At 41.7% G+C, this 23,364-nt stretch overlaps 1 protein-coding gene across 1 annotated transcript in view; it reads left to right on the forward strand.

The window, feature by feature from the left end:
• LOC129698427 (ferroxidase HEPHL1-like) overlaps positions 1 to 23,364 on the forward strand; it is a 75,896-nt gene that overhangs the window by 8,597 nt on the left and 43,935 nt on the right. Inside the window, exons 2-5 of the mRNA XM_055637571.1 lie at positions 13,283 to 13,527; positions 14,632 to 14,844; positions 18,733 to 18,912; positions 20,899 to 21,153. Coding sequence (XP_055493546.1) covers positions 13,283 to 13,527; positions 14,632 to 14,844; positions 18,733 to 18,912; positions 20,899 to 21,153 — 893 coding nt within the window. The remainder of the gene's footprint in view (positions 1 to 13,282; positions 13,528 to 14,631; positions 14,845 to 18,732; positions 18,913 to 20,898; positions 21,154 to 23,364) is intronic.

A 23,364-nucleotide genomic window follows, 5' to 3' on the forward strand; every position in this document is an offset into this window, starting at 1 on the left:
GCAGGTGCTCTGTGCTCAATATAATAACAAATATATAATTTTACTTGAGACAATATATATAATCTATTTGAGACAAAGGGAGTTAGCCATTGAACAATGAGTGCCACAAGTTTACAATTGTTCTCTGTGAAACCCATAAATTGTCACCAGCAATTCATCAATTGTCAGTGAAATTCTATACTTAACGTTTACAGGACTCTTCACCACAGTTTATCTTGATCAGCCACCGAGATTGGCGAGACAATATCTGGATTATTGTGTGCAGTTTTAGTCTCCTTCCCCAAGAAACAACACACTTGCCATTGAGGAAGTGCAACAAAGGGTGGTGAGATTGTTGTATGAGGAGAAATTGGGTTGATTAGACCGGCACACACTAAAGTTATGATGAAGGAAATCTAATGCATTTCGTTGTCTCTGTACTGTACACTGACAATGACAATTAAAATTGAATCTGAATCTAATTGCAATTAAAATAATTTTGTCTAGCACAACAAACTGGATGCAGAGAAGATGTTTCCTTTGGTTGAGGGTTTAGAACTAAGGGTAACTCTCAGGATATGGGTAAAACAATCAGACTGAGATGAGGGAATGATTCTTCACCCCGAATGTTAAACCTGCGGTGAAGATTGAGGGGGCCAAGTCACAAAATATATCTATGAAGGACAGATTTCTGGAGACAAAGGGCATCAAGGAATATGGGGAGAGTGCGGAAATATGTTATTGATATGAATGATCTGGTTTCATCAAAATGAACCTCAGGCAGTTCTGAGGGGCTGAAAGTGGGTTGTTGTGATCTGGAATGCACTGGCTGATCTAGTATTGGAAACAGATACAGTTATAATTTTAAAAGATATTTGTCATGAAATTATAAAAGAAAAATTTGGAGGGTGATGAGGAGAAGAGACAACTAGAATGGTATTTTCAAAGAGGCAACATGGGTTGAATGGTCATATTTCAATAATACTGCAGTTTTTATTCTGATGTATGTATTTAAATTTGATATGAATATTGCTGACGAGGTCTACAGTTGTTGTTCATCCCTAATTGCCCCTGAATCAAGTGGCTTTGTAGATCATTTCAGAAGACGGTTAGGAATCAATTATAAACTATAACAGGGAGGTTCTACTGCAGTTGTACAGGGTCTTGGTGAGACCACACCTGGAGTATTGCATACAGTTTTGGTCTCCAAATCTGAGGAAGGACATTATTGCCATAGAGGGAGTGCAGAGACGGTTCACCAGACTGATTCCTGGGATGTCAGGACTGTCTTATGAAGAAAGACTGGATAGACTTGGTTTATACTCGCTAGAATTTAGGAGATTGAGAGGGGATCTTATAGAAACTTACAAAATTCTTAAGGGGTTGGACAGGCTAGATGCAGGAAGATTGTTCCCGATGTTAGGGAAGTCCAGGACAAGGGGTCACAGCTTAAGGATAAGGGGGAAATCCTTTAAAACCGAGATGAGAAGAACTTTTTTCACACAGAGAGTGGTGAATCTCTGGAACTCTCTGCCACAGAGGGTAGTTGAGGCCAGTTCATTGGCTATATTTAAGAGGGAGTTAGATGTGGCCCTTGTGGCTAAGGGGATCAGGGGGTATGGAGAGAAGGCAGGTACGGGATACTGAGTTGGATGATCAGCCATGATCATATTGAATGGCGGTGCAGGCTCGAAGGGCCGAATGGCCTACTCCTGCACCTAATTTCTATGTTCTATGTTTCTATAAAGATGTGTGTAGACTCACCTAAGACCAGAGATGAAAGACATTATTGAAGCAGGTGCTTTTATGACAATCCTTTCATAGTTGTTTTTACTGGATGGTAGTTGAGAGAAATAGATGTGTACAGGCAATCTCTGATTTACAACAGGGTACCATTCCTGAGAACTGTTTGTAACCTGAACCTTTTGTAAGTTGGAAATGAATAAAACCAGCACACAGAAGAGGATCGTTGAACAGCTATGCAGGAGAGTGAGCAGGCATGGCAAGAGCCAGCCTCAATGACTGTGACTGAGCGAGTGAGTCTGCTCAGCGTTCCCAACTCTGCTCTGTTCCACGCTGCCCCCGACTGTTGCAGCTCTTTCATATGTCTGTGTTTCCATAAATCAGGTGTTTGTAACTCGGGGAGAGCCAGCACAGACTTAAACACATCTTGTTCCTAAAGTAAAGGTCATAAAAATATTAATGCTTACATTTGCAAAAAATGAGAAAGTGCTAATTAATTCCACCTCGTGCCTTCAGTATTTTCAGTGGCGATTGACTGTTGTGCGAGTGGGAGGTCTTCAAAGCAGGATGTATTAATTTCTTGTACATTCCTTTGGGACTTTGTAACATCAATCTTCTTCTTGCATATGGCGTGCACAGCCTAAAGTTGTAGGTCAACTTATTATTATACGTTATACAATTATACAATTATCATTTGAACCTCAAATGAAGTTCAAACGAAATTCGGTTTCTGCAGTCATACAACAAGAAAAGAACCAAGACACGCACAAACATCCATCACAGTGAATCTCCTCCTCACTGTGATGGAAGGGAAAGTCTTATCTCTCCCCTGTGTTCCATTCTTCTCCCGATGTTAAAGCCTCCGGCGGGCGATGGCAAGTCCCACGGCCGTGAAGGCCGCGCCGGGCGATCTAAGGCCCCGCTGCGGGTCTTAATGTTGGAGCCCCCGTCGGGCGATGGCAAGTCCCGTGGCCGTTAAGGCTGTGCCTGGCGATGTAAGGCCTTGTTTGTGCACGTCGGGTCGATTGCATGAGTCGAAACAGGGTGGACCACGTGAAAGTTGCAATCTTCCATCCCGTAACATCAATGATAATCCGACAATTCAAAGAATAAAAATTGTGAGGTTTGCTTCACTTCCAGGATATGTTTTTCAGTACAATTGCTTGCGAATCAACTCTACAGGGATGCTTGTAATAATTGTTTTATCAGATTATCTGTCTTGGCTGTAAAAACTCATCCCATGCACAGTTTATTTTGTGTCAAATCACAGTGGTGTTTGACTACACAAGCCTCCATAAATACTGAATCACCAGCTGTCCTTAATGGATACCACTGATTCCATTGTCAACTCGAGATCTCTTGAAGGTTAAATATTTTGGATTTGCAGATGGTAAATAGAGTGTTTTGATTGCAATGAAGTCTGATGTGTTTTGTTTAATGCTTTACAAAGTTTATTATTTTTTGACCATGGGCTGTTCCATGGCTTTCCTGATGATTATCACTTTTTACAAGAATTGCATCTGCTAGCTGCAGTGGCGTAGATCTGACTTTCATGTTTCCCTGCATTTGCAGCTGCTTTTCTTGGCTTTGATTCACTTGCACGGCCGTTGCTAACCCCGCATGTGGGTTATTTCCTGAAGACATGTTTGCATGAGTTGTGCAACAATGAGTGCAGCATAATACTGCATTCCTAACAATCGTAATACTGCATACGTAATACTCCGTTATTTTCATCATTTGGACTTTGACATTAACACGCATGACTTTCTTTAACATTTGCATAAATCACTGTACTTCATCATTGGTGCTTGCCCAGCTAAATGTGGTTTTGCAATGTGTGAGACGTAAATAGTTGGCACATTTCCTGAAGTCGTCATTGTTAAATTGGTAGGAAATAACTGCAGATGCTGGTTTAAATTGAAGGTAGACACAAAATACTGGAGTAACTCAGCAGGACAGGCAGCATCTGTAGAGAGAAGGAATGGGTGACGTTTTGAGTCAAGACCCTTCTTCAGACTGATGTTCGGTTTGAGACCCTCAGACTGAAGAAGGGTCTCAACCTGAAATGTCACCCATTCCTTCTCTTTAGGGATGCTGCCTGTCCCACTTCGGCGTCATTTGCACGTCACGCAGGTGGCGCGTGAAGATTTTGTGAATCCCAAAATCATGGGGTGCCACGCGTGACCCTGCCTACGTCACCACACACCATGCGCATGTAATGCATGCCATGCGCAAGTAATGCATGCCATGCGCATGTAATGCATGCCATGCACGCGTTGTGCGTCGTGACGCATAAATGATGTCGCATAAATGACTCGCAAATTATGCCCCAGTGGGACAGGCCTATATTCCAGCATATTGTTAAATAGTTTTTTGCAGATATGTCATTTATTTAGCTGACACGTTTAAAAATTTGTTGATTGCATCCAACCAAACAATTACTTAAAAACATACCTTCTCCTTTAACAACGATTTTGTTTTGTAATGATTCCTCATCAACCTTTGAGAATATTTTCCATAAGATGGTGACAGTGGAACGATAAAGTGATTATCACAGGCCACAAGATCTGCTGTAAGTGCGACCACGAGTTCACGGCGAACATTGTGCAAATCTTGTAACATATATGCAACATTCTCCGGGGGTGTTGGTTCCACTTCTGCAACTGAAGTGTCATTGTGATCAGTAACAGAACAAATTGAGGCGGCAACAACGCAAGATATTGCATTTGTGCACATCTGCTAATGGTGTGTAGAATATAATTAAATATTCAGCCCCTGTTGCAAACATGTTGCTTACCTCCAAAGTAATTGAACACTCGCAATCAACTTGTAATCACAATTATCAAGTTGCCATTATACAGATACAAAATAAGAATGTCCAAAATAACAGACTCTGAATGATATTGTTCCACAGGCATTAGCAATCTACTTTATGTAATATCTGTACTGCTACTCTCTGTGTTCTACTTGAACACATCCAGGTGGGGAAAGTCAGTTAATGATCACATAGTTCACATCTCAGCACTCTTTTTGAAAAATATAATAAAATCCAGCCAAGGTCAGTTTTTGCTGCACATTGAGGTGCAATCTTGCTGATATCAGAGTGCAGTACTAGTCATTTATTAATTAATTTTAACCTCATCTAATGTATCGTTGTTCCTGATGTGGCTTGCAATACGTCAGCGAGACCAAGCATATATTATTTGTATATATTATATACAAATATCTATATTACTAAAAGTCTGATCTTGACCACTTCCTGTTGTTCTGTATATTGATTTTAGAAAAAACGCTGCCACTTACGGCTGTGATTTTTGGCCATCTTACTCAGAGTCCCCCTCCGTTGCGCAGGACGAGGATTTTTCCCATCGATTAAAAAAAATAAAAGAGTTATTAGTGATTAAAAAATGTTGAGATTCTCTCTCCTGTCAATCACACCATGAAGGCCACGCCCCTTCTGTTGGGAGGGGGGGGCAGGGACTATAAAACCCAGAAGTGTGGGCGTGGCTCAGTCTCTGCAAGTACTGAATCATTTTAACTCTTGTTCCCATTCCCACATTGACCCCTGTGTCTTGGGCCTCCTCTATTGCCAGAATGAAATTTCTTGAAAACTGGAGGAACAGTACCTTATATTTCACTTTCGTAGCTTACAGCCTAATGGTATGAACATTGAATTCTCCAATTCTAGGTAATGTCTTGCACCACCTCTCCATCCCCCACTCCTTTCTCCACCCCCGTGTCCCACCTGAACACACACCTATTTCTTCCCTCCTGCTCTCCCTTCTCCACATTCCTTGCTCGTGTTTCACCATTTGCAATTCTTCAATCGTGTCACACTTTCTTGTTTAAATCTCTGACCTTTGTTCCAATGATCTAAAACATCAAAAACCCTTCTTGCCTCTGCCCACCTATCACCTTTGTCCTGCCTCTCCTCTCACCCAGCTTTCTTTCCCCCACCCCTCCCCCCCCTACTATCAGTCTGACAAAGGGTCCCGACCCAAAACATCACCTATCCAATTTCCCCAAATATGCTGCCTGACCCCCTGAGTTGCTTCAGCACTTTATGTCCTTTTGTATAAACCATAGAAACATAGAAAATAGGTGCAGGAGCCTGCACCGCCATTCAATATGATCATTGCTGATCATCCAACTCAGTATCCTGTACCTGCCTTCTCTCCATACCACCTGATCCCTTTAGCCACAAGGGCCACATCTAACTCCCTCTTAAATATACCCAATGAACTGGCCTCAACTACCTTCTGCGGCAGAGAATTCCAGAGATTCACCACTCTCTGTGTGAAAAAAGATTTCCTCATCTCGGCCCTAAAAGATTTCCCCCTTATCCTTAAACTGTGACCCCTTGTTCTGGACTTCCCCAACATCGGGAACAATCTTCCTGCATCTAGCCTGTCCAACCCCTTAAGAATTGTGTAAGTTTCTATAAGATCCCCCCTCAATCTTCTAAATTCTAGCGAGTACAAACCGAGTCTATCCAGTCTTTCTTCATATGAAAGTCGTGACATCCCAGGAATCAGTCTGGCGAACCTTCTCTGTACTCCCTCTATGGCCAGAATGTCTTTCCTCAGATTAGGAGACCAAAACTGTACGCAATACTCCAGGTGTGGTCTCACCAAGACCCTGTACAACTGCAGTAGAACCTCCCTGCTCCTATACTCAAATCCTTTTGCTTTGAATGCTAACATACCATTCGCCTTCTTCACTGCCATCATTTGCAGTTCCTTGTTTCTTTATTTATCAATTAATATTTGACTGGCTTTGTTGCACTTTGTAAGAAAGACAGTAAAATCAACAGGCTAATGTGTGTAAAAATCTGTTTGGCTTTCTGTTGGCCTCAGTAAACATTTGTGCATTTAGCAGTTAAACACAAAGCAAGCTGAATATTTGTGAATTTAAACAACTTATTGTATTAATTCTTTGGTTAGATGGTGCAGGGAAGCCGGCAATGTAGCAAAATCAGGTATATCCTGGATGCAGCAAGTGATGAGCACCAGCTGTGAACGTCCTGCACATCTGTAGAATTACAGCATTGGCAATAGCTTAATTTTCTTCTGAGCTATCAAGATATCATCACCAATTTGATACTCTGATGCAGAGCAGATATGCTTAAAGTGACATTTGGAGCTCACCTTCCGTGTGGCCATGTACCTGCTGTTATCAGTCAAATGCTTGGAGAGAAAAATGTAAGAAGAGCTGAAATGTTTCACCTGCTGAACCCATCTCCAAGTTGAACAAAGACCAATATGGGTAGAGCATACTGTTCAGTAGCTGGATTATTTGCTAGCTCAGTCTGATTATGCAACATCAGGACCCAGCTCAGCTTATTGTTTGGAAGTGTTGGCTTTTGCAATAATGTTGGTGTTACAAGGTAGTCATCTTTGGTCACTTGATTGGACATGTGCATCTCCAGATACAAATTGATTTTTAGGCACCTTGTTGACATTTGTAAGTGAAACGTGTAGAATTGGCTCATTTCTAAAGCAAGCGGACTGTTAAGTTCTTTAGTGTGAATGTGAAAAAGAATCCTGCAATTGTCTTAACTGTGGCTGTGCACTGACCACACTAAAATCACCTTGCATACTTCAGCTTTCAATTGCCAAAAAGCAATCAGGTAGCGAGGCCATTGAATGTTGGACTGTAGATGTTATCTCCACATGGAATGTGCTAATAGTCAATTGGGTTTCATCATTACCTAAGCATCCATGGATTTTTTTTCAAGATACTCTTGATTGCCATTTGAAATGAAACTGTTCTGGTATCTGACATGGTTGTAATATTATTCCATGGAAGTATCTTGGTCATTCTTTACTGAGTTAGTGTAGCACATCAATGAAGACAGCTGAACATTTGTTCACTCAACATACTGACAGATGCACCAATGTGAACACCTGGATTGCTTTGTGTTATATATATATATATATTCGCTTTTATTTGTGGCTGTGAACTTATTATTTGTGTTATGAGTGGTAAATAATTTGCATGTCCAGGATCATCCAAAGTGGTTTTGATCTCCATCAGTTTCAGCACGTGCTGACATTTTGAGAACTGGTAGGCTGGGTTTACAAATCTACAAACATTAACAAAATGTCCATTACAACAATAATACTGTCTTAAGATATGAGGGTATCAGCTATAAGGGGAGGTTGGACAATTTTGGATGGTTTCCTCTCAGGCGATAGAAGTTGAGGAGAGACCTGATAGAAGTGTATAAAATTATGAGGCAATTTATCCCATCAGGTCCATGTCAGCTTTGAGTACGACAATCTCATTGGTTCCACTTCCTCACCGATCTCTCATGCTTTATTTCCATATATCCCTGCAATGTATTCCCTCCTCCCTCTTTGTTCCTTCGGACTCATACACCAAAGGGAGAATGCGTATTCTCCCCCCCCCCCCCCCCCCCCCACCCCCCCTCATCCCACTTTTTTACCATGCCTTGTCCTGCTTTTCCCCTCTTCTAGCTTTCTTCTCTCTCCCTCCCCCCCCCCCCCCCCCCCACACGCACGCACGCACGCACGCACACTCGCGCAAACACACACACAATCAGTTTGTAGGGTCTTGACCCAAAATCCCAAAATGTTCTCGTTGCTATCCATGTTCTCCAGAGATGCTGCCAGTCCTGCAGAGTTACTCCAGCACTTTGTGTCCTTGCGAGTAAACTTCCCACGGGCAGCCGCCAAGGACAAGATCAAACACGCTCTAGAACTGTGAGGCAGTGTCACTAACTGTTGTGCCATTGCATCAGCCCTGATCACCCTTTATCACTCTTCGACTTATACTTATCAAGGTCTCCAAATTGAGTTCCTTCATGCTTTTGGTGACACACCTACATTAGTGCACATGTTGGATGGATTACATGTATGTTGTCATGGGAGAGCAGTTTACTGCACCAAACCATTCCCTCCAGAGCCTGTGTAGCACTGAGGCCTATGAGTCATCCTCTCAGCCTGATCCTACCAAGTCAGAGAAGAGAGTCAATTCCTATTTTATATTTGGCCAGGAAGCTCGCTTTGCATCCTTGGTTTACAGCATAGATTTTCATAACTACTGGGATTCATTTTAATATGATGATTAGAGGGCCCATCGGATTGCATCAGGAAAGGCCTGTGGAATTTCCCTGGTCTTTTGGAAGCTAAGAGGACACAGTGATGGACAGCAACCTTGTAGAAGCATTGGTTTTCAACACATCCATGTGACAATTTATTTGTGCACCCTGTGGCTTGGACCTTGCCTGTTACGATCAGCTTTCATCACTGCTGCCCACCCTCTTAGCAACCCATGAGGCCTAACTTATTCAACTAGTTAAGATTCCTGGCATTTGTACCATCCCTCATCCTATTCTTCCATCGGAACAAAATAAATAACTGCAGTGCCTTGAGCAAGAGAAGCTAACTGAATGTATAGCTGTAAAGCAAGAAATAAGAGAATTGCAAATACCCTGAGTGAAGAGAAAGAATCTGGATGGAAGTCATTACCTGCAGTGAGTAATATTATGAATATGTTTTCAATGTTTCTGACAGAGCAGTTCATCATGGTTCATGTGAACCTTGGAAACTGGGCGACTTCTGCTACTTCATTGCAAAGTTGCCTCAGTCCTAAATGCATCGGAACCTCCTGCATGCATGTGCCGCTGAGGAATTTGTCATTCACCCCTGCTAACTCTGGAACAGCATGATTAGAATGGCCGATGCGAGGGGGCAAGAATTGTATGCCACAGCAATTTTACATGGTCAACCCTCCGATCTCCACATTCTAGTTCAACCTCCGCCCCCAGGCCGGAGCCAGCCTTCTTGCTGAGTTTGTTAATCCTGTTGGCGTCCGCAGCCTTCGCCCTGCTGCCCCGGCACACAACAGCGAAGAAGATGGCACTGGCTACCACCGATTGGTAGAACATCTGCAGCATCTTACTGCAGACGTTGAAGGAGCGTTCTAGTTGGTGACGGGATCCAGACAACAACCAGGCCTTGGATAATGTAGTGCCCAGGCCTGTTTCTGAAATAGCCTCTTTGTTTTCTGAGACAGAAACTGGGGAGTTGAGTCTTCTCTGCTGTCAAGTCTATCACAAATTTAAAACTTTTATAACTCTCTGACATTCAAAATAATTAAAAAATATTAAAGTTGAAGTCAATAATTTTTAAAAGGTTGCATTGAAAACAAAGTTAATTAAAAACAAATAGTAGCACTTGGAAATAACGTTAAAAAATCTGAAGCATGATGATTAAAAACATAATAACGTTCCTCCCCTTTGGCTCCTGACCTACAAGCCCCATCCTAATAGCTGCTTGATGAACATTCTTGCTAATTCATCCCTACTTCCAGAATAGTTGTTAAGATCTACTCTTTGGTTGCTTCCCATTCTACTTGGGTCTGCTCCCGGAATGGGAAGTACCTCAAGACCTATTGCTTTTTTTAAATGTGCTATTTAAATGAAATTAAGAAAATGCTTTACTTTGATTAAGTTTAATCTAAATCACTTGCCGTCAGTATTCTGCAGAGTCCTTTCAATGTTTGAAACATTTTGAAGAAGGGTCCTGACCCGAAATGTCACCCAACCGTTTTCTTCAGAGATTTGAAATATTTAATACTGACATTATGAATATTAACAATATGACATTATAATTATATAATTGTTATATAAATATAACATTATACATTTGCTGCAAAAACTAAGGAGATGGTGTTAAAGAAGCTCAACTATTTAAGAGGACAAAAAATTTCCAACCAGTTTCTCCACAAACTGCAATTTTGCATGAATCTCTGAGGATGTCCATTGTGTCCAATATAAAATGCAGATTAATCTCTAATTGCATCGATCTTAAGTAATAGTTTTTACCTGAGGCTTGAATGGACCATAAATTGTGGTTTCTTAGCCTGGCCATAGCCAGGTGATGACAGAATGCAAGTTTCTACATCTTTTTAAGGCTTTGTAGTTCATAAATACTGTTTGAGTTCCCATAGCATTCTGCGTAGTGAAAATTGCACAGCTAGTGTCCAGTGCATGTTGCACAACACTGCATTAATAAGGTGTTGGGAGGAACAGCAGCAATATCAGGGATTCTCAGATGAGGGAAGGAGATGAATTTCGAGTACCTTTCAGCTAGAAAAGCCAGTGTGCTGGAGTAACTCATCAGGCCAGGCAGCATCTCTGGAGAACGTGGATAGGTGACATTTCACAAGTTCACAAGTTGTGGGAGTAGAATTGGGCCATTCGGCCCATTGAGTCTACTCTGCCATTAAAATCATAGTTGATCTCTGCCTCCTAATCCCATTTCCCTGCCTTCTCCCCATAACCCTTGAAATGTCCACTGACTTGACCTCCACAGCCCTCTGTGGCAATGAATTCCACAGATTAACTACCCTCTGACTAAAGAAGTCCCTCCTCACCTCCTTTGTAGAAAAGCACTCTAATGTTGAGGCTATGACCTCTGGACCTAGGCTGTCCGACCAGTGGAAACATCCTTTCCACATCCACTCTACGCTTTTCATTATTCTGCAGGTTTCAATGAAGTCCACCCTCAATCTTCTAAACTCAATTCCGGGTTGGGACCCTTCTTCAGATCTTTCAGCTAGAGTTGTCAGAGATTTTCTTGTATTCTGTGCTTCTCCTGATCATCTCGCAGTCCTATCCTTAGGCCTGATGCAAAGACCTTTGCCATGGCATCCTTCCTTGTTCAAGCTGGATCAAGCACTGCTCCAATACTACACGGACCTTCATTGTGTCAGTGTGATAAAGGCAATTAATTTATATCAAAACATAAAATTGTCTGTCCATTCAGGTTTTCTGTTTTTTACTTGACTATTCCCAGAAGTGATCTCAAAGTGTCCTTAGTAGAGCTGGACAATGGGCTCTGGCTGCTTGAGTCACTGCAGGCCTGGCTACTGAATGCAGTAATTAGCCTGGTGCAGCCTAACCGCCTGAGAGAGGACAGTATGTTCCTCTACCATGCGCCTTGACCATTCTTTTGATCCTGGGCTTATTTCATGCGATGTAGAGTCATAGAGTGTGAAAACAGGCCCTTCGGCCCGACTTGCCCATGCCGACCAATATGCCCCATCTAAAGTAGTCACACCTGCCTGCTTTTGGCCCATATCCATCTGAACCCACCTTATCCAGATACTTGTCTCAATGTTTTTCAAACATTGTGATAGAACCAGCAATATGGGGGCATATAATATCACTGAACTCTTTAACACCCATTGTTTAGAACATGCAACAGTACAGCACAGACACAGGCCCTTCAGCCTACAGTGGCCTTCAGCATATTGCCATTTGCTGAACATGACACCAAATCAAACTAATAATTTCTGCCTGCATGTGATCTATGTCCCTCCATTCCTTACATGTGCCTGCTGAGCTGTTTTCTCTAATGTTGTGCTGCAATCTGTCGCCCAACTAAGTGCAGTGCATTATAATTCTGTTGAGGATACGTTGGTGCGGTCTAGAGTGGAGGGTGGCATTGCTAGTTCTGGTTGAGACAGAGAGCCCCCATTTGTTTCTATGGCATGGTTGTCTGGAAGCACAGCACAGATGAAGTATTGTGGAAGAAAGAAGGGATGGTAGATAAAGTGAAATTTATGATCTGGTGTGACTCGGTGTTGGTTGAAATTGTGTATTTGAGAAAAGAATGTTACTGTTGCAGTGGAGTGAGACTGGTGCGAGGTGCATAGCTGGATCAAGATTTCGTGGTGTGTTTAATTTGATAGTGAAGGAGGTGACTGTGGGAATAACAAGAGTGGTGTGAGTGTGGTATACTGTCATAGTGTTGAGAGGGAGATATAGTCTTACTATCCACATGTGGTAATAACATCTTGTTATTGAACTTGAACATTGCCCTGAGGGTGAATTACTTCCCACCCTCTAGTAGGACCTCTGACTGTACTTAGGAAGGCAGGCGCTGCCATCAATAGAATTATAAAATGTGCTGACATTTGGGCAGGCTCCCGCTTCTATAGGCAAGCCCATTCCTGAAATATTTATGAAGCCAGGGAACTAAAATAACCCAGCCTTGAGCTGTCCAAAAGCAGAGTCAATATGTCGCCACCTGTTCGATCGCCAAGCTAGACACCGCCTACCCCACCCCACCCCACCTGTACACGTATCACTTGCCAAGCTTTGTCTCAGCCCCATGTCACTTTTGTCAGGCTATTGTCTCCGCAGATACTGCCTGACCTGCTCAGTTCCTCTTGCACCTTCTGTTTTGTTCAGGATTCCAGCATCTGCAGTTCCTCGTGTCTCGAGAGGTCCCTGTCGATCCTTTTGCCAGAGAGTCTACCACCGGTGCAGTGGACTTGCATTTTGAATCCAGTACAGTTCAAAAAAGGCCTCCTCTCCAAATATAACTGAGGTCATAATTGAAGACAATTTTGAAGTTTTCTTATTTGAAACTCTTCTTGTCAACTTTGTTTCTTTGGCCTTTTAAGTGAATGAAATTTGTGCAGAAAATTTAAGCAACCAATATGAGTATGAATGTTTTGACTCTGCATTTTATTAACATTTTTGTTTGTAAATTTTGCACTCATTCTTCTTTGTGTTTCTACATAGACATGCATCAGTGTTTTTAAAAAACGGCGAACACAGGATTGGACAATTGTACAAGAAAGCAGTGTATAAGCAGTTTACGGATGAAACCTATTTGACTGAGATCCGTAAATCGAATTGGCTGGGATTTCTAGGCCCAGTGCTCAAGGCTGAAGTGGAAGATGTGATTTTTATTCATTTCAAAAACTTTGCATCTCGTCCCTACTCTGTGCATCCACATGGAGTTTTCTATGATAAAGATTCTGAAGGTAACATTGCTTGATTAAAAAAAACTGACTTATTGAATGTATCACACGATCATGGCAAACTTTGCAGGAGAAAAATCCTTGTTATCTTGCAAATTACATCTCTGCAAATTTGTTCATAAATAATTTGCAAGAGCAGTCAGATTTCCTCTGTTAACCAGGTTATTTAAATAGCAGTTTTAAAGCTAATCGGAGTGTGGTTCGTGGCAGGGGCCTGACAAAAATAAATCTTTAATATTCCTGTTGATTCCACTTCTTTCCTGTACAAGAAGGATGTTGTAAATTTGGTTCTTGTTCATTTTACCAGGAAATCAGGAAGCCTTCCTGTTAATAGCCTTATTTCACAAACCAATGACATTGTACTTAAGTTTATCTGTTATGCCAAGAGCATTACCATTCTCACAGTATATTTTCACAAGATTGGTACATGGAAAATAAAACTGTACCTTGATGGAATGTACGTACTGTAGCAAAGGTCCAGTATGTTGATGGCATTCTTTGTACTATTCTGTACTTGCATAGCTCTTGTTGTATGACACAACAAAACTAGGTATAGAATACGTTTTCCATCCACTTAATTCAGATGGTTATGGAAAAGTATAACTTCTTTAACCTTTCAGAGTATCTTGTGGTTTGAATATTTGTAAAAGAAAGATATTGTTTTAAGATTGTAAAATCAATAATTATAATCAGGTCAGCACTATTTTTCATCTATCACCTGATTAAAATTTGTCGTTGGTATCTCTGCGTGAGGTTAATTCCCTACCCAAAGATTACTGTCAGTTCATGTCAGAGGATAGAAATACCTGTGAATTGATTATGGATTGATTGGACAATTTAAATTTCTAAAGGCTGCCTTTTTTTTTGCTTCTTTGGATTAAAGAGAAAATTGCAGGATTACAGGGAAAAAATGATGTCAAATTTCCTCACGAAGTACAATGTTGCTTTTGTTATCAGCTATCTGATCCATAAACACATCTTTTATTTAAACCTTCCCACATTCACCCCCTTTCCTACTTGGCTAAGCTTTTGCTTGGTTCAGGGATTGAACTTTGTTGCCTCCTATAAATATCCCAATTGTAGTTTCTGAGAGATTCTTTCTTGCAGGTGCCCTTTATCCCGATCGTACATCAGGCGAGCACAAGATGGATGATGCCGTTCCACCAGGTGGGAACCATACATACAGATGGGTAGTCAAGAAGGAGTATGCACCAACTGATGCTGATGCAAATTGCTTAACCTGGATTTACCATTCCCATATCGATGCTCCAAAGGACATTTCATCAGGTTTAATTGGAGCACTGTTAACATGCAAAAAAGGTACAGTCAAACTTTGCTTAAAAACTAAGTTGCCGGCCTCTGATAAATACTCTAACTTGCATTAGCTAATTTTTCTAGTGTGGGTCGGAAGAAAAGAATCTCTGGGTGGAAAACATCTATACATAACTAAAGCTCTGATCTTGTTATCGACCGGTTTGCGTAGTCATTCTATTTGTGCAAAAACGGTACGCGATAGCATAACGATTTTTCGCCAACTTACTTACCGTTCTCCTGTGCTGCGATTGCACCAAGTTTCATTCCGATCGGTGATCTAATGTAAAAGGTAGCGAGGTTTAAAAATCTTAATACCCGCGTGTACGCAGATCGAACTCTCCTGTTAACCTGTTCTGCCATTCAGCGCCGTATGGATTGGTCTTTCCTCCTGTCACTGCGTAACGGTCTGCCCCTTCCTGCGCCGTCGCGTCTTTACTGGAGCTGATGGAGGCTCTGGATGGCCAGCGGAGGTTTCCATCGCATCTTCACTTGAGCTGAGGATGGCTGGCGGAGGTTCCCCCATACACACCCTCCCCTCCCCCACACACACCCTCCCCTCCCCCACACACACCCTCCCCTCCCCCCACACACACCCTCCCCCCCCCCCCACACACACCCTCCCCTCCCCCACACACACCCTCCCCTCCCCCACACACACCCTCCCCTCTCCCACACACACCCTCCCCTCCTTCACGGCTGATCCCCCACGCTGGAAGGGAGTGGGACTGCGAACTCACCAAGGCATCAGAGGGGTGAATAATATATGTCACTCCGTTGGAAGAAGTATGACCTGGGGCACTGGATGGGCATTCAGGGGGCAGGGTGGGTGTGCTGGGGGCCTGATGCAACCAGGTGGCACAAGGTTAATTCTTAAGATTCACAAGGCAAACCGTGCTTAAGGTGGGCAAAACAAACTTGCAATTAACGTACAAGAAGGTGCTGTGAAGACCTGCTGCACCACTATTCCATTTGCAGGGCTAGGAATGTGCAAATTAATCAGTTGTAAGTGACTTAAAACTGTTTGATGGCCCCCATGTGTTCACTTGGTGTTCACTTGGCCCTGGTTTGAGAAAGGCAATCATCTCAATTTCTCACTCTGATAAATGTAGCCGAATTTTAGCTTGGATTTGATTGTATAAAGCACAAAAATATGTTGCTGCGTGATCACATTTCTAAGTGGACCTCCTTTTATTGTACCACAGCACCATCAGCAGGAGAGAGCAGAACTGCAAAGCATTTTCATGTTTCTGTGAAATTGTGTGTGTCAAACTAATTATATTAGCATTTCCCCTGAACCAGGATCCTTCAACATTGTCCTGTCCCATTTACGCCATATTTTAGGCGACTAGGCTGTAACCTCATGACTGCCGGCGTGTCGCCTGTATGGTCGTGAGTAGTCTCCTCAGTCGCCCAAAGAGTCATAGCGTCTTTTTTGGACGTTGCTGGATTTTCAACATGTTCAAACATTTTCGGCGACAGTGGGTTGACGACAATGAGCGCAGCTTGACTTCTCCTGACGTAGGTGCTGTCGTAGCTTGTCGCCAGGTGACGCATGTTGTTGCCGGTGCTGCAAATGGGCTGTGGTAGTGAGGCATTTGGGCACCCAAAGGGGCTGCCATTATGAAGGACCCCTGATCTACTCACTCAGTTCCCTTCCAGTAATGATGAAACAGGTTTACAAACCTTGTGAAGGCCTGTTTCCATGAACGGTTGCTGTGGTTTACAAGCATGTGCTGAAAGCTCTTTCATTTATTTGCACATCACATGTTGGTAGAATCCAAAAGACCTTGGAACTTTTTTTTTCCTTTACCATTACTTTGAAGCATAATTGCACAGAACTCGTTAATATTGTGGTCCATATGTTTCAGGGCCAAGACATTTTGCACAGAAATATGGAGCCAAGTCATGTTAAATAATAGATTTCCAAATTCAAGCTTTGTGTAAAGCTTTATGGCATACACTTTATTTGTTTAGAAAAATTTCATCCTAGTACTTTAAAATAACTACACTTTCTTCCAATGCTTAGCATATGTTTTGCACTAAGGCTCCTGCCAATTGTCAGCTGCAGATATTTGGAGCTTTATATTGAATTGTTGTATTTTTTTGCAAAGAATTTGTCTGAACCCAAGCTAAAACGTGAATTTGTTATCTGTCCCAATTTTGTTGTTGTATATCCTCCCCAGTCAGTTATTTTTGGAAAAATGCAAAATTAGTTTAGTTCGGAGATACAGCATGGAAACAAGCCCTTCGGCCGACCGAATCCACGCCAACCAACGATCCCCATGCACTAGCACACATCATACGCACTAGGGACAATTTACAATCTTCATTGAAGCCAATTAACTTACAAACTTGCACGTCTTAGGAGTGTGGGGGGAAATTGGGAGCACCCGAGGAAAACCCAAGCAGTAATGGGGAGAACGTACAAGCTCCGTACAGACAGAAACCATCGTCGGGATTGAACCCTGGGTCTGTAAGGCAGCAACTCTACCTGTGCACCACTGTGTTTCCCATCTTTAAACATGAACCTAAGACAGTAAACAAGCAGCGGTGATCGTGAGTGTGTAAGGAATTTATGAATTTGCATCCATGTAAGGCAAGAAATCCCAAAAGGAAAATGGTCCAGCTGTGGAAAGCAAGAGAAGTTAAGGATAATATTTGATCTAAGGGAGTGGGTTATAGTGTTGTCAAAAATGCAGCAATTGGCCTGAGATTGGGAACATTTCAGAATCTGGCAAAGGAAGATTAATACATTTAAGGGAAAGCAGAATATATAACTAGAATGCAGCTGCGACAGATATGTTTAAAGAAAAAGATTATCAGAAGTTAATTTTAATCCCTTACTAATTTCTTAAGAAAATGGCAGAAAAAAGTCATTTTTTCTTTATGGAAGAAGACAGAGCCTTCCTGGAAATAATGAAAATTAGCAGGTGGGCGACACAGTGGCACAGCAGGAGTGGCACAGCGGTAGAGTTGCTGCCTTACAACACCAAAGACCCAGGTTCTACCCTGACTACAGGTGCTGTCTGAACAGAGTTTGTACATTCTCCCTGTGACCGTGTGGGTTTCCTCTGGGTGCCCCAGTTTCCTTCCACATTCCAAAGTGACAATTTAGAGAATCCATTTAATTTAGAGAATCCCAGTTTAGAGAATGCCCCAGTTTGCTTCCACATTCCAAAGTGACAATTTAGAGAATCCATTCAATTTAGAGAATCCATTTAACCAACAAACTGGCAGTTTGTTGGTTAAATGGATTCTCTAAATTGTCACTAGTGTGTAGTATAGAGCTAGTGTCTCTCTAGTCTAGACTAGGGTCTAAGACTAAGGTCTGTGACTCGGGTCATTGCTGGTCGGCCTGAACTCGGTGGTCCAAAGCCGCTGTTTCCATGCTGCATCACTAAACTAAACTAAAGGTCTGCAATGAATGATGAGCTGAAAGAAATTAGCATTAATAAAAAAAGTAATAGTGGAGAAATTAACAGTAGAAAACACTGATAAACCTGATGAGCTGCATCCCAAATTTTTCATGGAGGTTCTGTGGAGATCATGCATGCACGGTAGTCTGTTCTCTTTGATGTTTTGTACAAAATATATCCTGCAAATATATCCACAAAGCTGCTGGTATCCAGTTCAAAGTGATATTTTCAGTTTTGAGGTTTGATCAAAGGTTAAAATGCGCTTCAAGGTATTGGAGGGTAATTCATGTTAAACTGAAGGATCTGATACATGGTTGAACATCTTTGATGTATATGATCCGTGTTACACAGAGATGAATACAAATATTCTGCAAGCAGAATGTGCCTTTGTCAGAATCTATAATCCTAAACATTAACATATACGGATAAATGTCTTCAAGTAACACTGACATAATTGTTCTATTTATATATTTTACAGGAACCTTGGATGAAGGGACTCTGAAACGTAAAGATGTTGACCAGGACTTTGTCTTAATGTTCAGTATTGTGGATGAAAATCTGAGTTGGTATCTAGATGATAACATTAATAATTATTGCACTAAGCCATCTACGGTTGATAAAGATGATGAAGACTTCCAAGAAAGCAACAAAATGCATTGTGCGTATTTTTTATTTGGCTTTCTACCTACTATGTAGTTTGAGCATTGCTAGAATGCTATCTTACAACTGATGTTCACTGGAGCACACCAAGACCGTGTTTGTGGATGTTTATGGTAACTGGATTTAATGCTGACTAACTGCACCTTTGACATGATCTTGCAGTAGTTTTCCTTGAACATAATTTTAATTTATTTTGGTTACAAATACGTTGATGTGAGTGTAAATAAGGTATATTGAACACACTAGGGGATCTTCCCAGCTAACCACTCAATCTACAAGACAGCTCGAAGAGGTAAGTGGGGCTGTTCTCTGCTCTCATTATTACCTCTTCCCCATAGCCTTTAATTATATTTAGTCCAACTTTGAATATACCTAATGTCAGGTTTCGTAAAACCCAAAGATTCAGAATGCTGTGAGGGAGGTAATTCTTAAGTGCTTCGGTTCTTTATTCTCAGCCTTAATCTTCTGGTTCTAGACCTCCACAGCAGTCACTTTGTCAAGCCCCCTCAGATACGTAGCAGTCAATGAGATTTTGCATTCTTCTAGTCTTTTTTTTTTTTTATTTTTTTAAACAAGATATTTATTCAATTATTAAAAAATAATATTTACACTACAATAAAACAAGCCAGAACCCACCACCATAAATACAATACAAACATATATCCATAATAAACTATTATACAATTATGATACAATCCTTATTGAGGATACATACAACACCCTGCGGAGCCCAGCGGTCCCGGAACTCCCTCAGGGTGCCCACAGACAGGGCGTATTCCCTTTATTCTTCTAGTCTTGGCAGTATTGATACATTCTGCCAATCTTTCCTCATAAGATAACCTTCCATGTTCTCACTGCTCCCCCTCTCTCAAATTTCCTATAGGCCTACAACTTTCTTCAATTTGTAACACTCCAAATCCTGGCCTTGTGTCTATTTGTTTGAGTCCTTAATTGGTGGACGTGTATTCTCCTTTATAAGCTCTGCAATTCTTTCTCCAAATTACTACTCTTCTCTCCTCAGGGCCTCCCTCCTTGAGTCAATTTTTGTCTGATTGCGCTCTTGTGAATTGTTTAGGTATATTTCACTGTCCTAAAGAAAATAGGTAAATATACGTCATTGTTCATCCTCCTCTCTACCAATGTCTTGTGTTTGAAACTCCATTTGAATGGACTACAGCTACCTCAGTGCCTCTCTTGGCAATTACTACAGGCCCATTAAGTTAACCACTGTTAACCTTACAGCCATCAGCCCAACTCTCCCTTGCATCTAATTCGCTAACCTATTTTTTTGCTAAATAGTCACAGGTTATTTTGGACACTGTACTAGAAGTATATATTATGCAACTTCAATATGATTATTAATGGAAAGGAAAAACCTTGAGATTGAAATTTGGCCTCGGTCACTTGTGTGAAGTCCAAAATTCATTGACGACTGTGAGGTGCATGCCGCTTATAAAAAATGTAAGCAATAGATCACGTGCAGCTGCTCTATACTGCATGTTTACCACAAGCCACCAAGTATGAAATTCTCCTCTCGTGCAGTGTAAGGTTCTTTGTAGAATACTTCTGAAAAGATCCCCAATGCAACAAATCAACTACAAGTATTCTGTTGCTGCAGATAAATCTCAGTTCCTGTTGCCTTTTCCAGTCTAAGCAATTTGTGTTCTAATCTTTGGCTCTTCTGGTATAACTAATTGCACAATATCCTTCAGTCGTGGTACAATGACATATTGGTTTATTATAGTCACATGTACCGACACACTGTGAAAACCCTTTTTGTTTTGCATGCTATCCAGTCACATTGTACCATATATGAATGCAATCAAGCCTTTCACAAGTACAACAGGTCGGGCAAAGAGGAAAATAACCAGAGTACAGGGATTTAGTTTGAATCAATGAACAAGTTGCAGGAAAGAACATTTGCATGTTTAATATTTTTACTAATAATTAAATGTCTCCTTTTACATTTATGTTGGCTCCACAGCTATCAATGGTTATCTGTTTGGCAATTTACCCGGCCTAAATATGTGTGCTGGTCAGTCTATTTCCTGGCACTTGTTTTCAATTGGAAATGAAGTTGATGTACACTCTGCATATTTCCATGGCCAGACCTTCATCGACAGAGGTCATAAAGTGGATGTTGTCAGTCTTTTCCCGGCTACCTTTGTCACAGTAGAAATGGTTCCCAGAAATGTTGGAAAATGGTTACTAAGCTGTCAAGTCAATGACCATATTAAAGGTGAGAAACTGACTTTCTGAATTGCTTCAACTATCATTCACTTGGTTACTGAATAGAATGTAATTGTTGACTTGTTAAATTGTATTAATTCTGGATTATTGATTTTATTAGCACTCTGGCCAATCGAGAATTCTGTTGTGTGTAATGCTGGATCTTGCAGGCTTCTGTGGATGTGCTGCTTCAGAGATAAGGGTACCAAGCTTAAATGTGTAAACAGCAGGAGAGATATCAGATGTTTATCTTTTCAAATCTGAACTTGTCAAAAGGTGGAATAAAACCAGTTTCAAATAACTGCGAATAGATGCTAGGAGGTTGCAAGGTGACTTGGATAGGTTGGGTGAGTGGGCAAATGCATGGCAGATGCAGTATAATGTGGATAAATGTGAGGTTATCCACTTTGGTGGCAAGATCAGGAAAGTAGACTATTATCTGAATGGTGGCCGATTAGGAAAAGGAGAGATGCAACGAGACCTGGGTGTCATGGTATACCAGTCATTGAAAGTAGGCATGCAGGTGCAGCAGGCAGTGAAGACAGCGAATGGTATGTTAGCATTCATAGCAAAAGGATTTGAGTATAGGAGCAGGGAGGTTCTACTGCAGTTGTACAGGGTCTTGGTGAGACCACACCTGGAGCATTGCGTACAGTTTTGGTTTCCTAATCTGAGGAAAGACATTCTTGCCATAGAGGAAGTACAGAGAAGGTTCACCAGACTGATTCCTGGGATGTCAGGACTTTCATATGAAGAAAGACTGGATAGACTCGGCTTATACTCGCTAGAATTTAGGAGATTGAGGGGGGATCTTATAGAAACTTACAAAATTCTTAAGGGGTTGGACAGGCTAGTTGCAAAGGATAAGGGGGAAATCTTTTAGGACCGAGATGAGGAAAACTTTTTTCACACAGAGAGTGGTGAATCTCTGGAATTCTCTGCCGCAGAAGGTAGTTGAGGCCAGTTCATTGGGTATATTTAAGAGGGAGTTAGATGTGGCCCTTGTGGCTAAAGTGATCAGGGGGTATGGAGAGAAAGCAGGTACAGGATACTGAGTTAGATGATCAGCCATGATCATATTGAATGGCGGTGCAGGCTCGAAGGGCCGAATAGCCTACTCCTGCACCTATTTTCTATGTTTCTATGTTTCTATCATGACTTGCAGTGCAATGTAATGATGATTGATAGTTGACTGCTCATTTTCCCATTTTTTGTCTAATGACGTTAATGTAACGTGCAGGAGGAATATAAAACAAGTTGTTAACTTGCTATCATCCACTTTACGCATTCTCACAAAAGCAGAATCTGCGCCATTGACTTGTTTTGAATGGTCTATAATTTTTATAATAAATACCCATTGATTTAAAAAGGTGCATAGATTAGGTATGTTACAAAACCTACCTGAATCGTCATTGGGAATCTGCCCACAGCCAGGTCCGCGATTTTGGCGCTGTTTGGAGGGGGCGGGTTTAAAACTAGATTTTTACTAGGCTGTACTAATCGCAGATGTTCAGCCTAGTAAATCATTAACGAAAAATCGCTGCAAGACCCGGTCGCAAAAGGTATTATTAGTTTTATAGGCCTCGATAATATAGTTATAATAATTTTAAAATTACTGTCTCATTCCGCAACCTCTCGCAGCCCCAGGGTTTTATAAAGCAAACAATTAAAGGTATGTACCTTATTTTTACATTAAATGGGGCATGTATATAACCCTATATACAGGTGCACAACCTTTTATCCGACGATCCAAATAACGAAAACCTCCGAATAGCGACATTTTTTCAGTCCTTGAATAAAGGTCCTTGAAAACGTTCACCGAGGGTGGCCAGCAGAGGTGACAGCGGAACCTCCGGTCGGTCCTCGAAGAAAGGGGAACTAAATCCCCATTCATAAAAGAGAAGGTGAGGGTATATTGCGCGGGAGGGTTAATAATTGACAATATGCTGCTGCCTGCCCGCTGAGTTATAAAGTTCCCACGGTAGACACGATACACAGTGTATCGTGAGTCTTGCGTGGGAACTTTTTTAACTCAGCGGACAGGCAGCAGCAAATTGTCGCTCCCTTCAGTTTCACCCCACCTACACCCACCCCTCTGCTTCTCGGCCATGTGTGTGACCCCTTCCCTCCCCTCTCCAGCTCCCCGCGCATTGCACCGGCGCGGGGGCTTTGCACTGTCTTCACGTTGGAGTTGCCAGCAGGTCAGTGCCAGTCACCGGAG

This window comes from Leucoraja erinacea, chromosome 6, assembly GCF_028641065.1.
Source record: "Leucoraja erinacea ecotype New England chromosome 6, Leri_hhj_1, whole genome shotgun sequence".
Classification (NCBI taxonomy): domain Eukaryota; kingdom Metazoa; phylum Chordata; class Chondrichthyes; order Rajiformes; family Rajidae; genus Leucoraja; species Leucoraja erinaceus.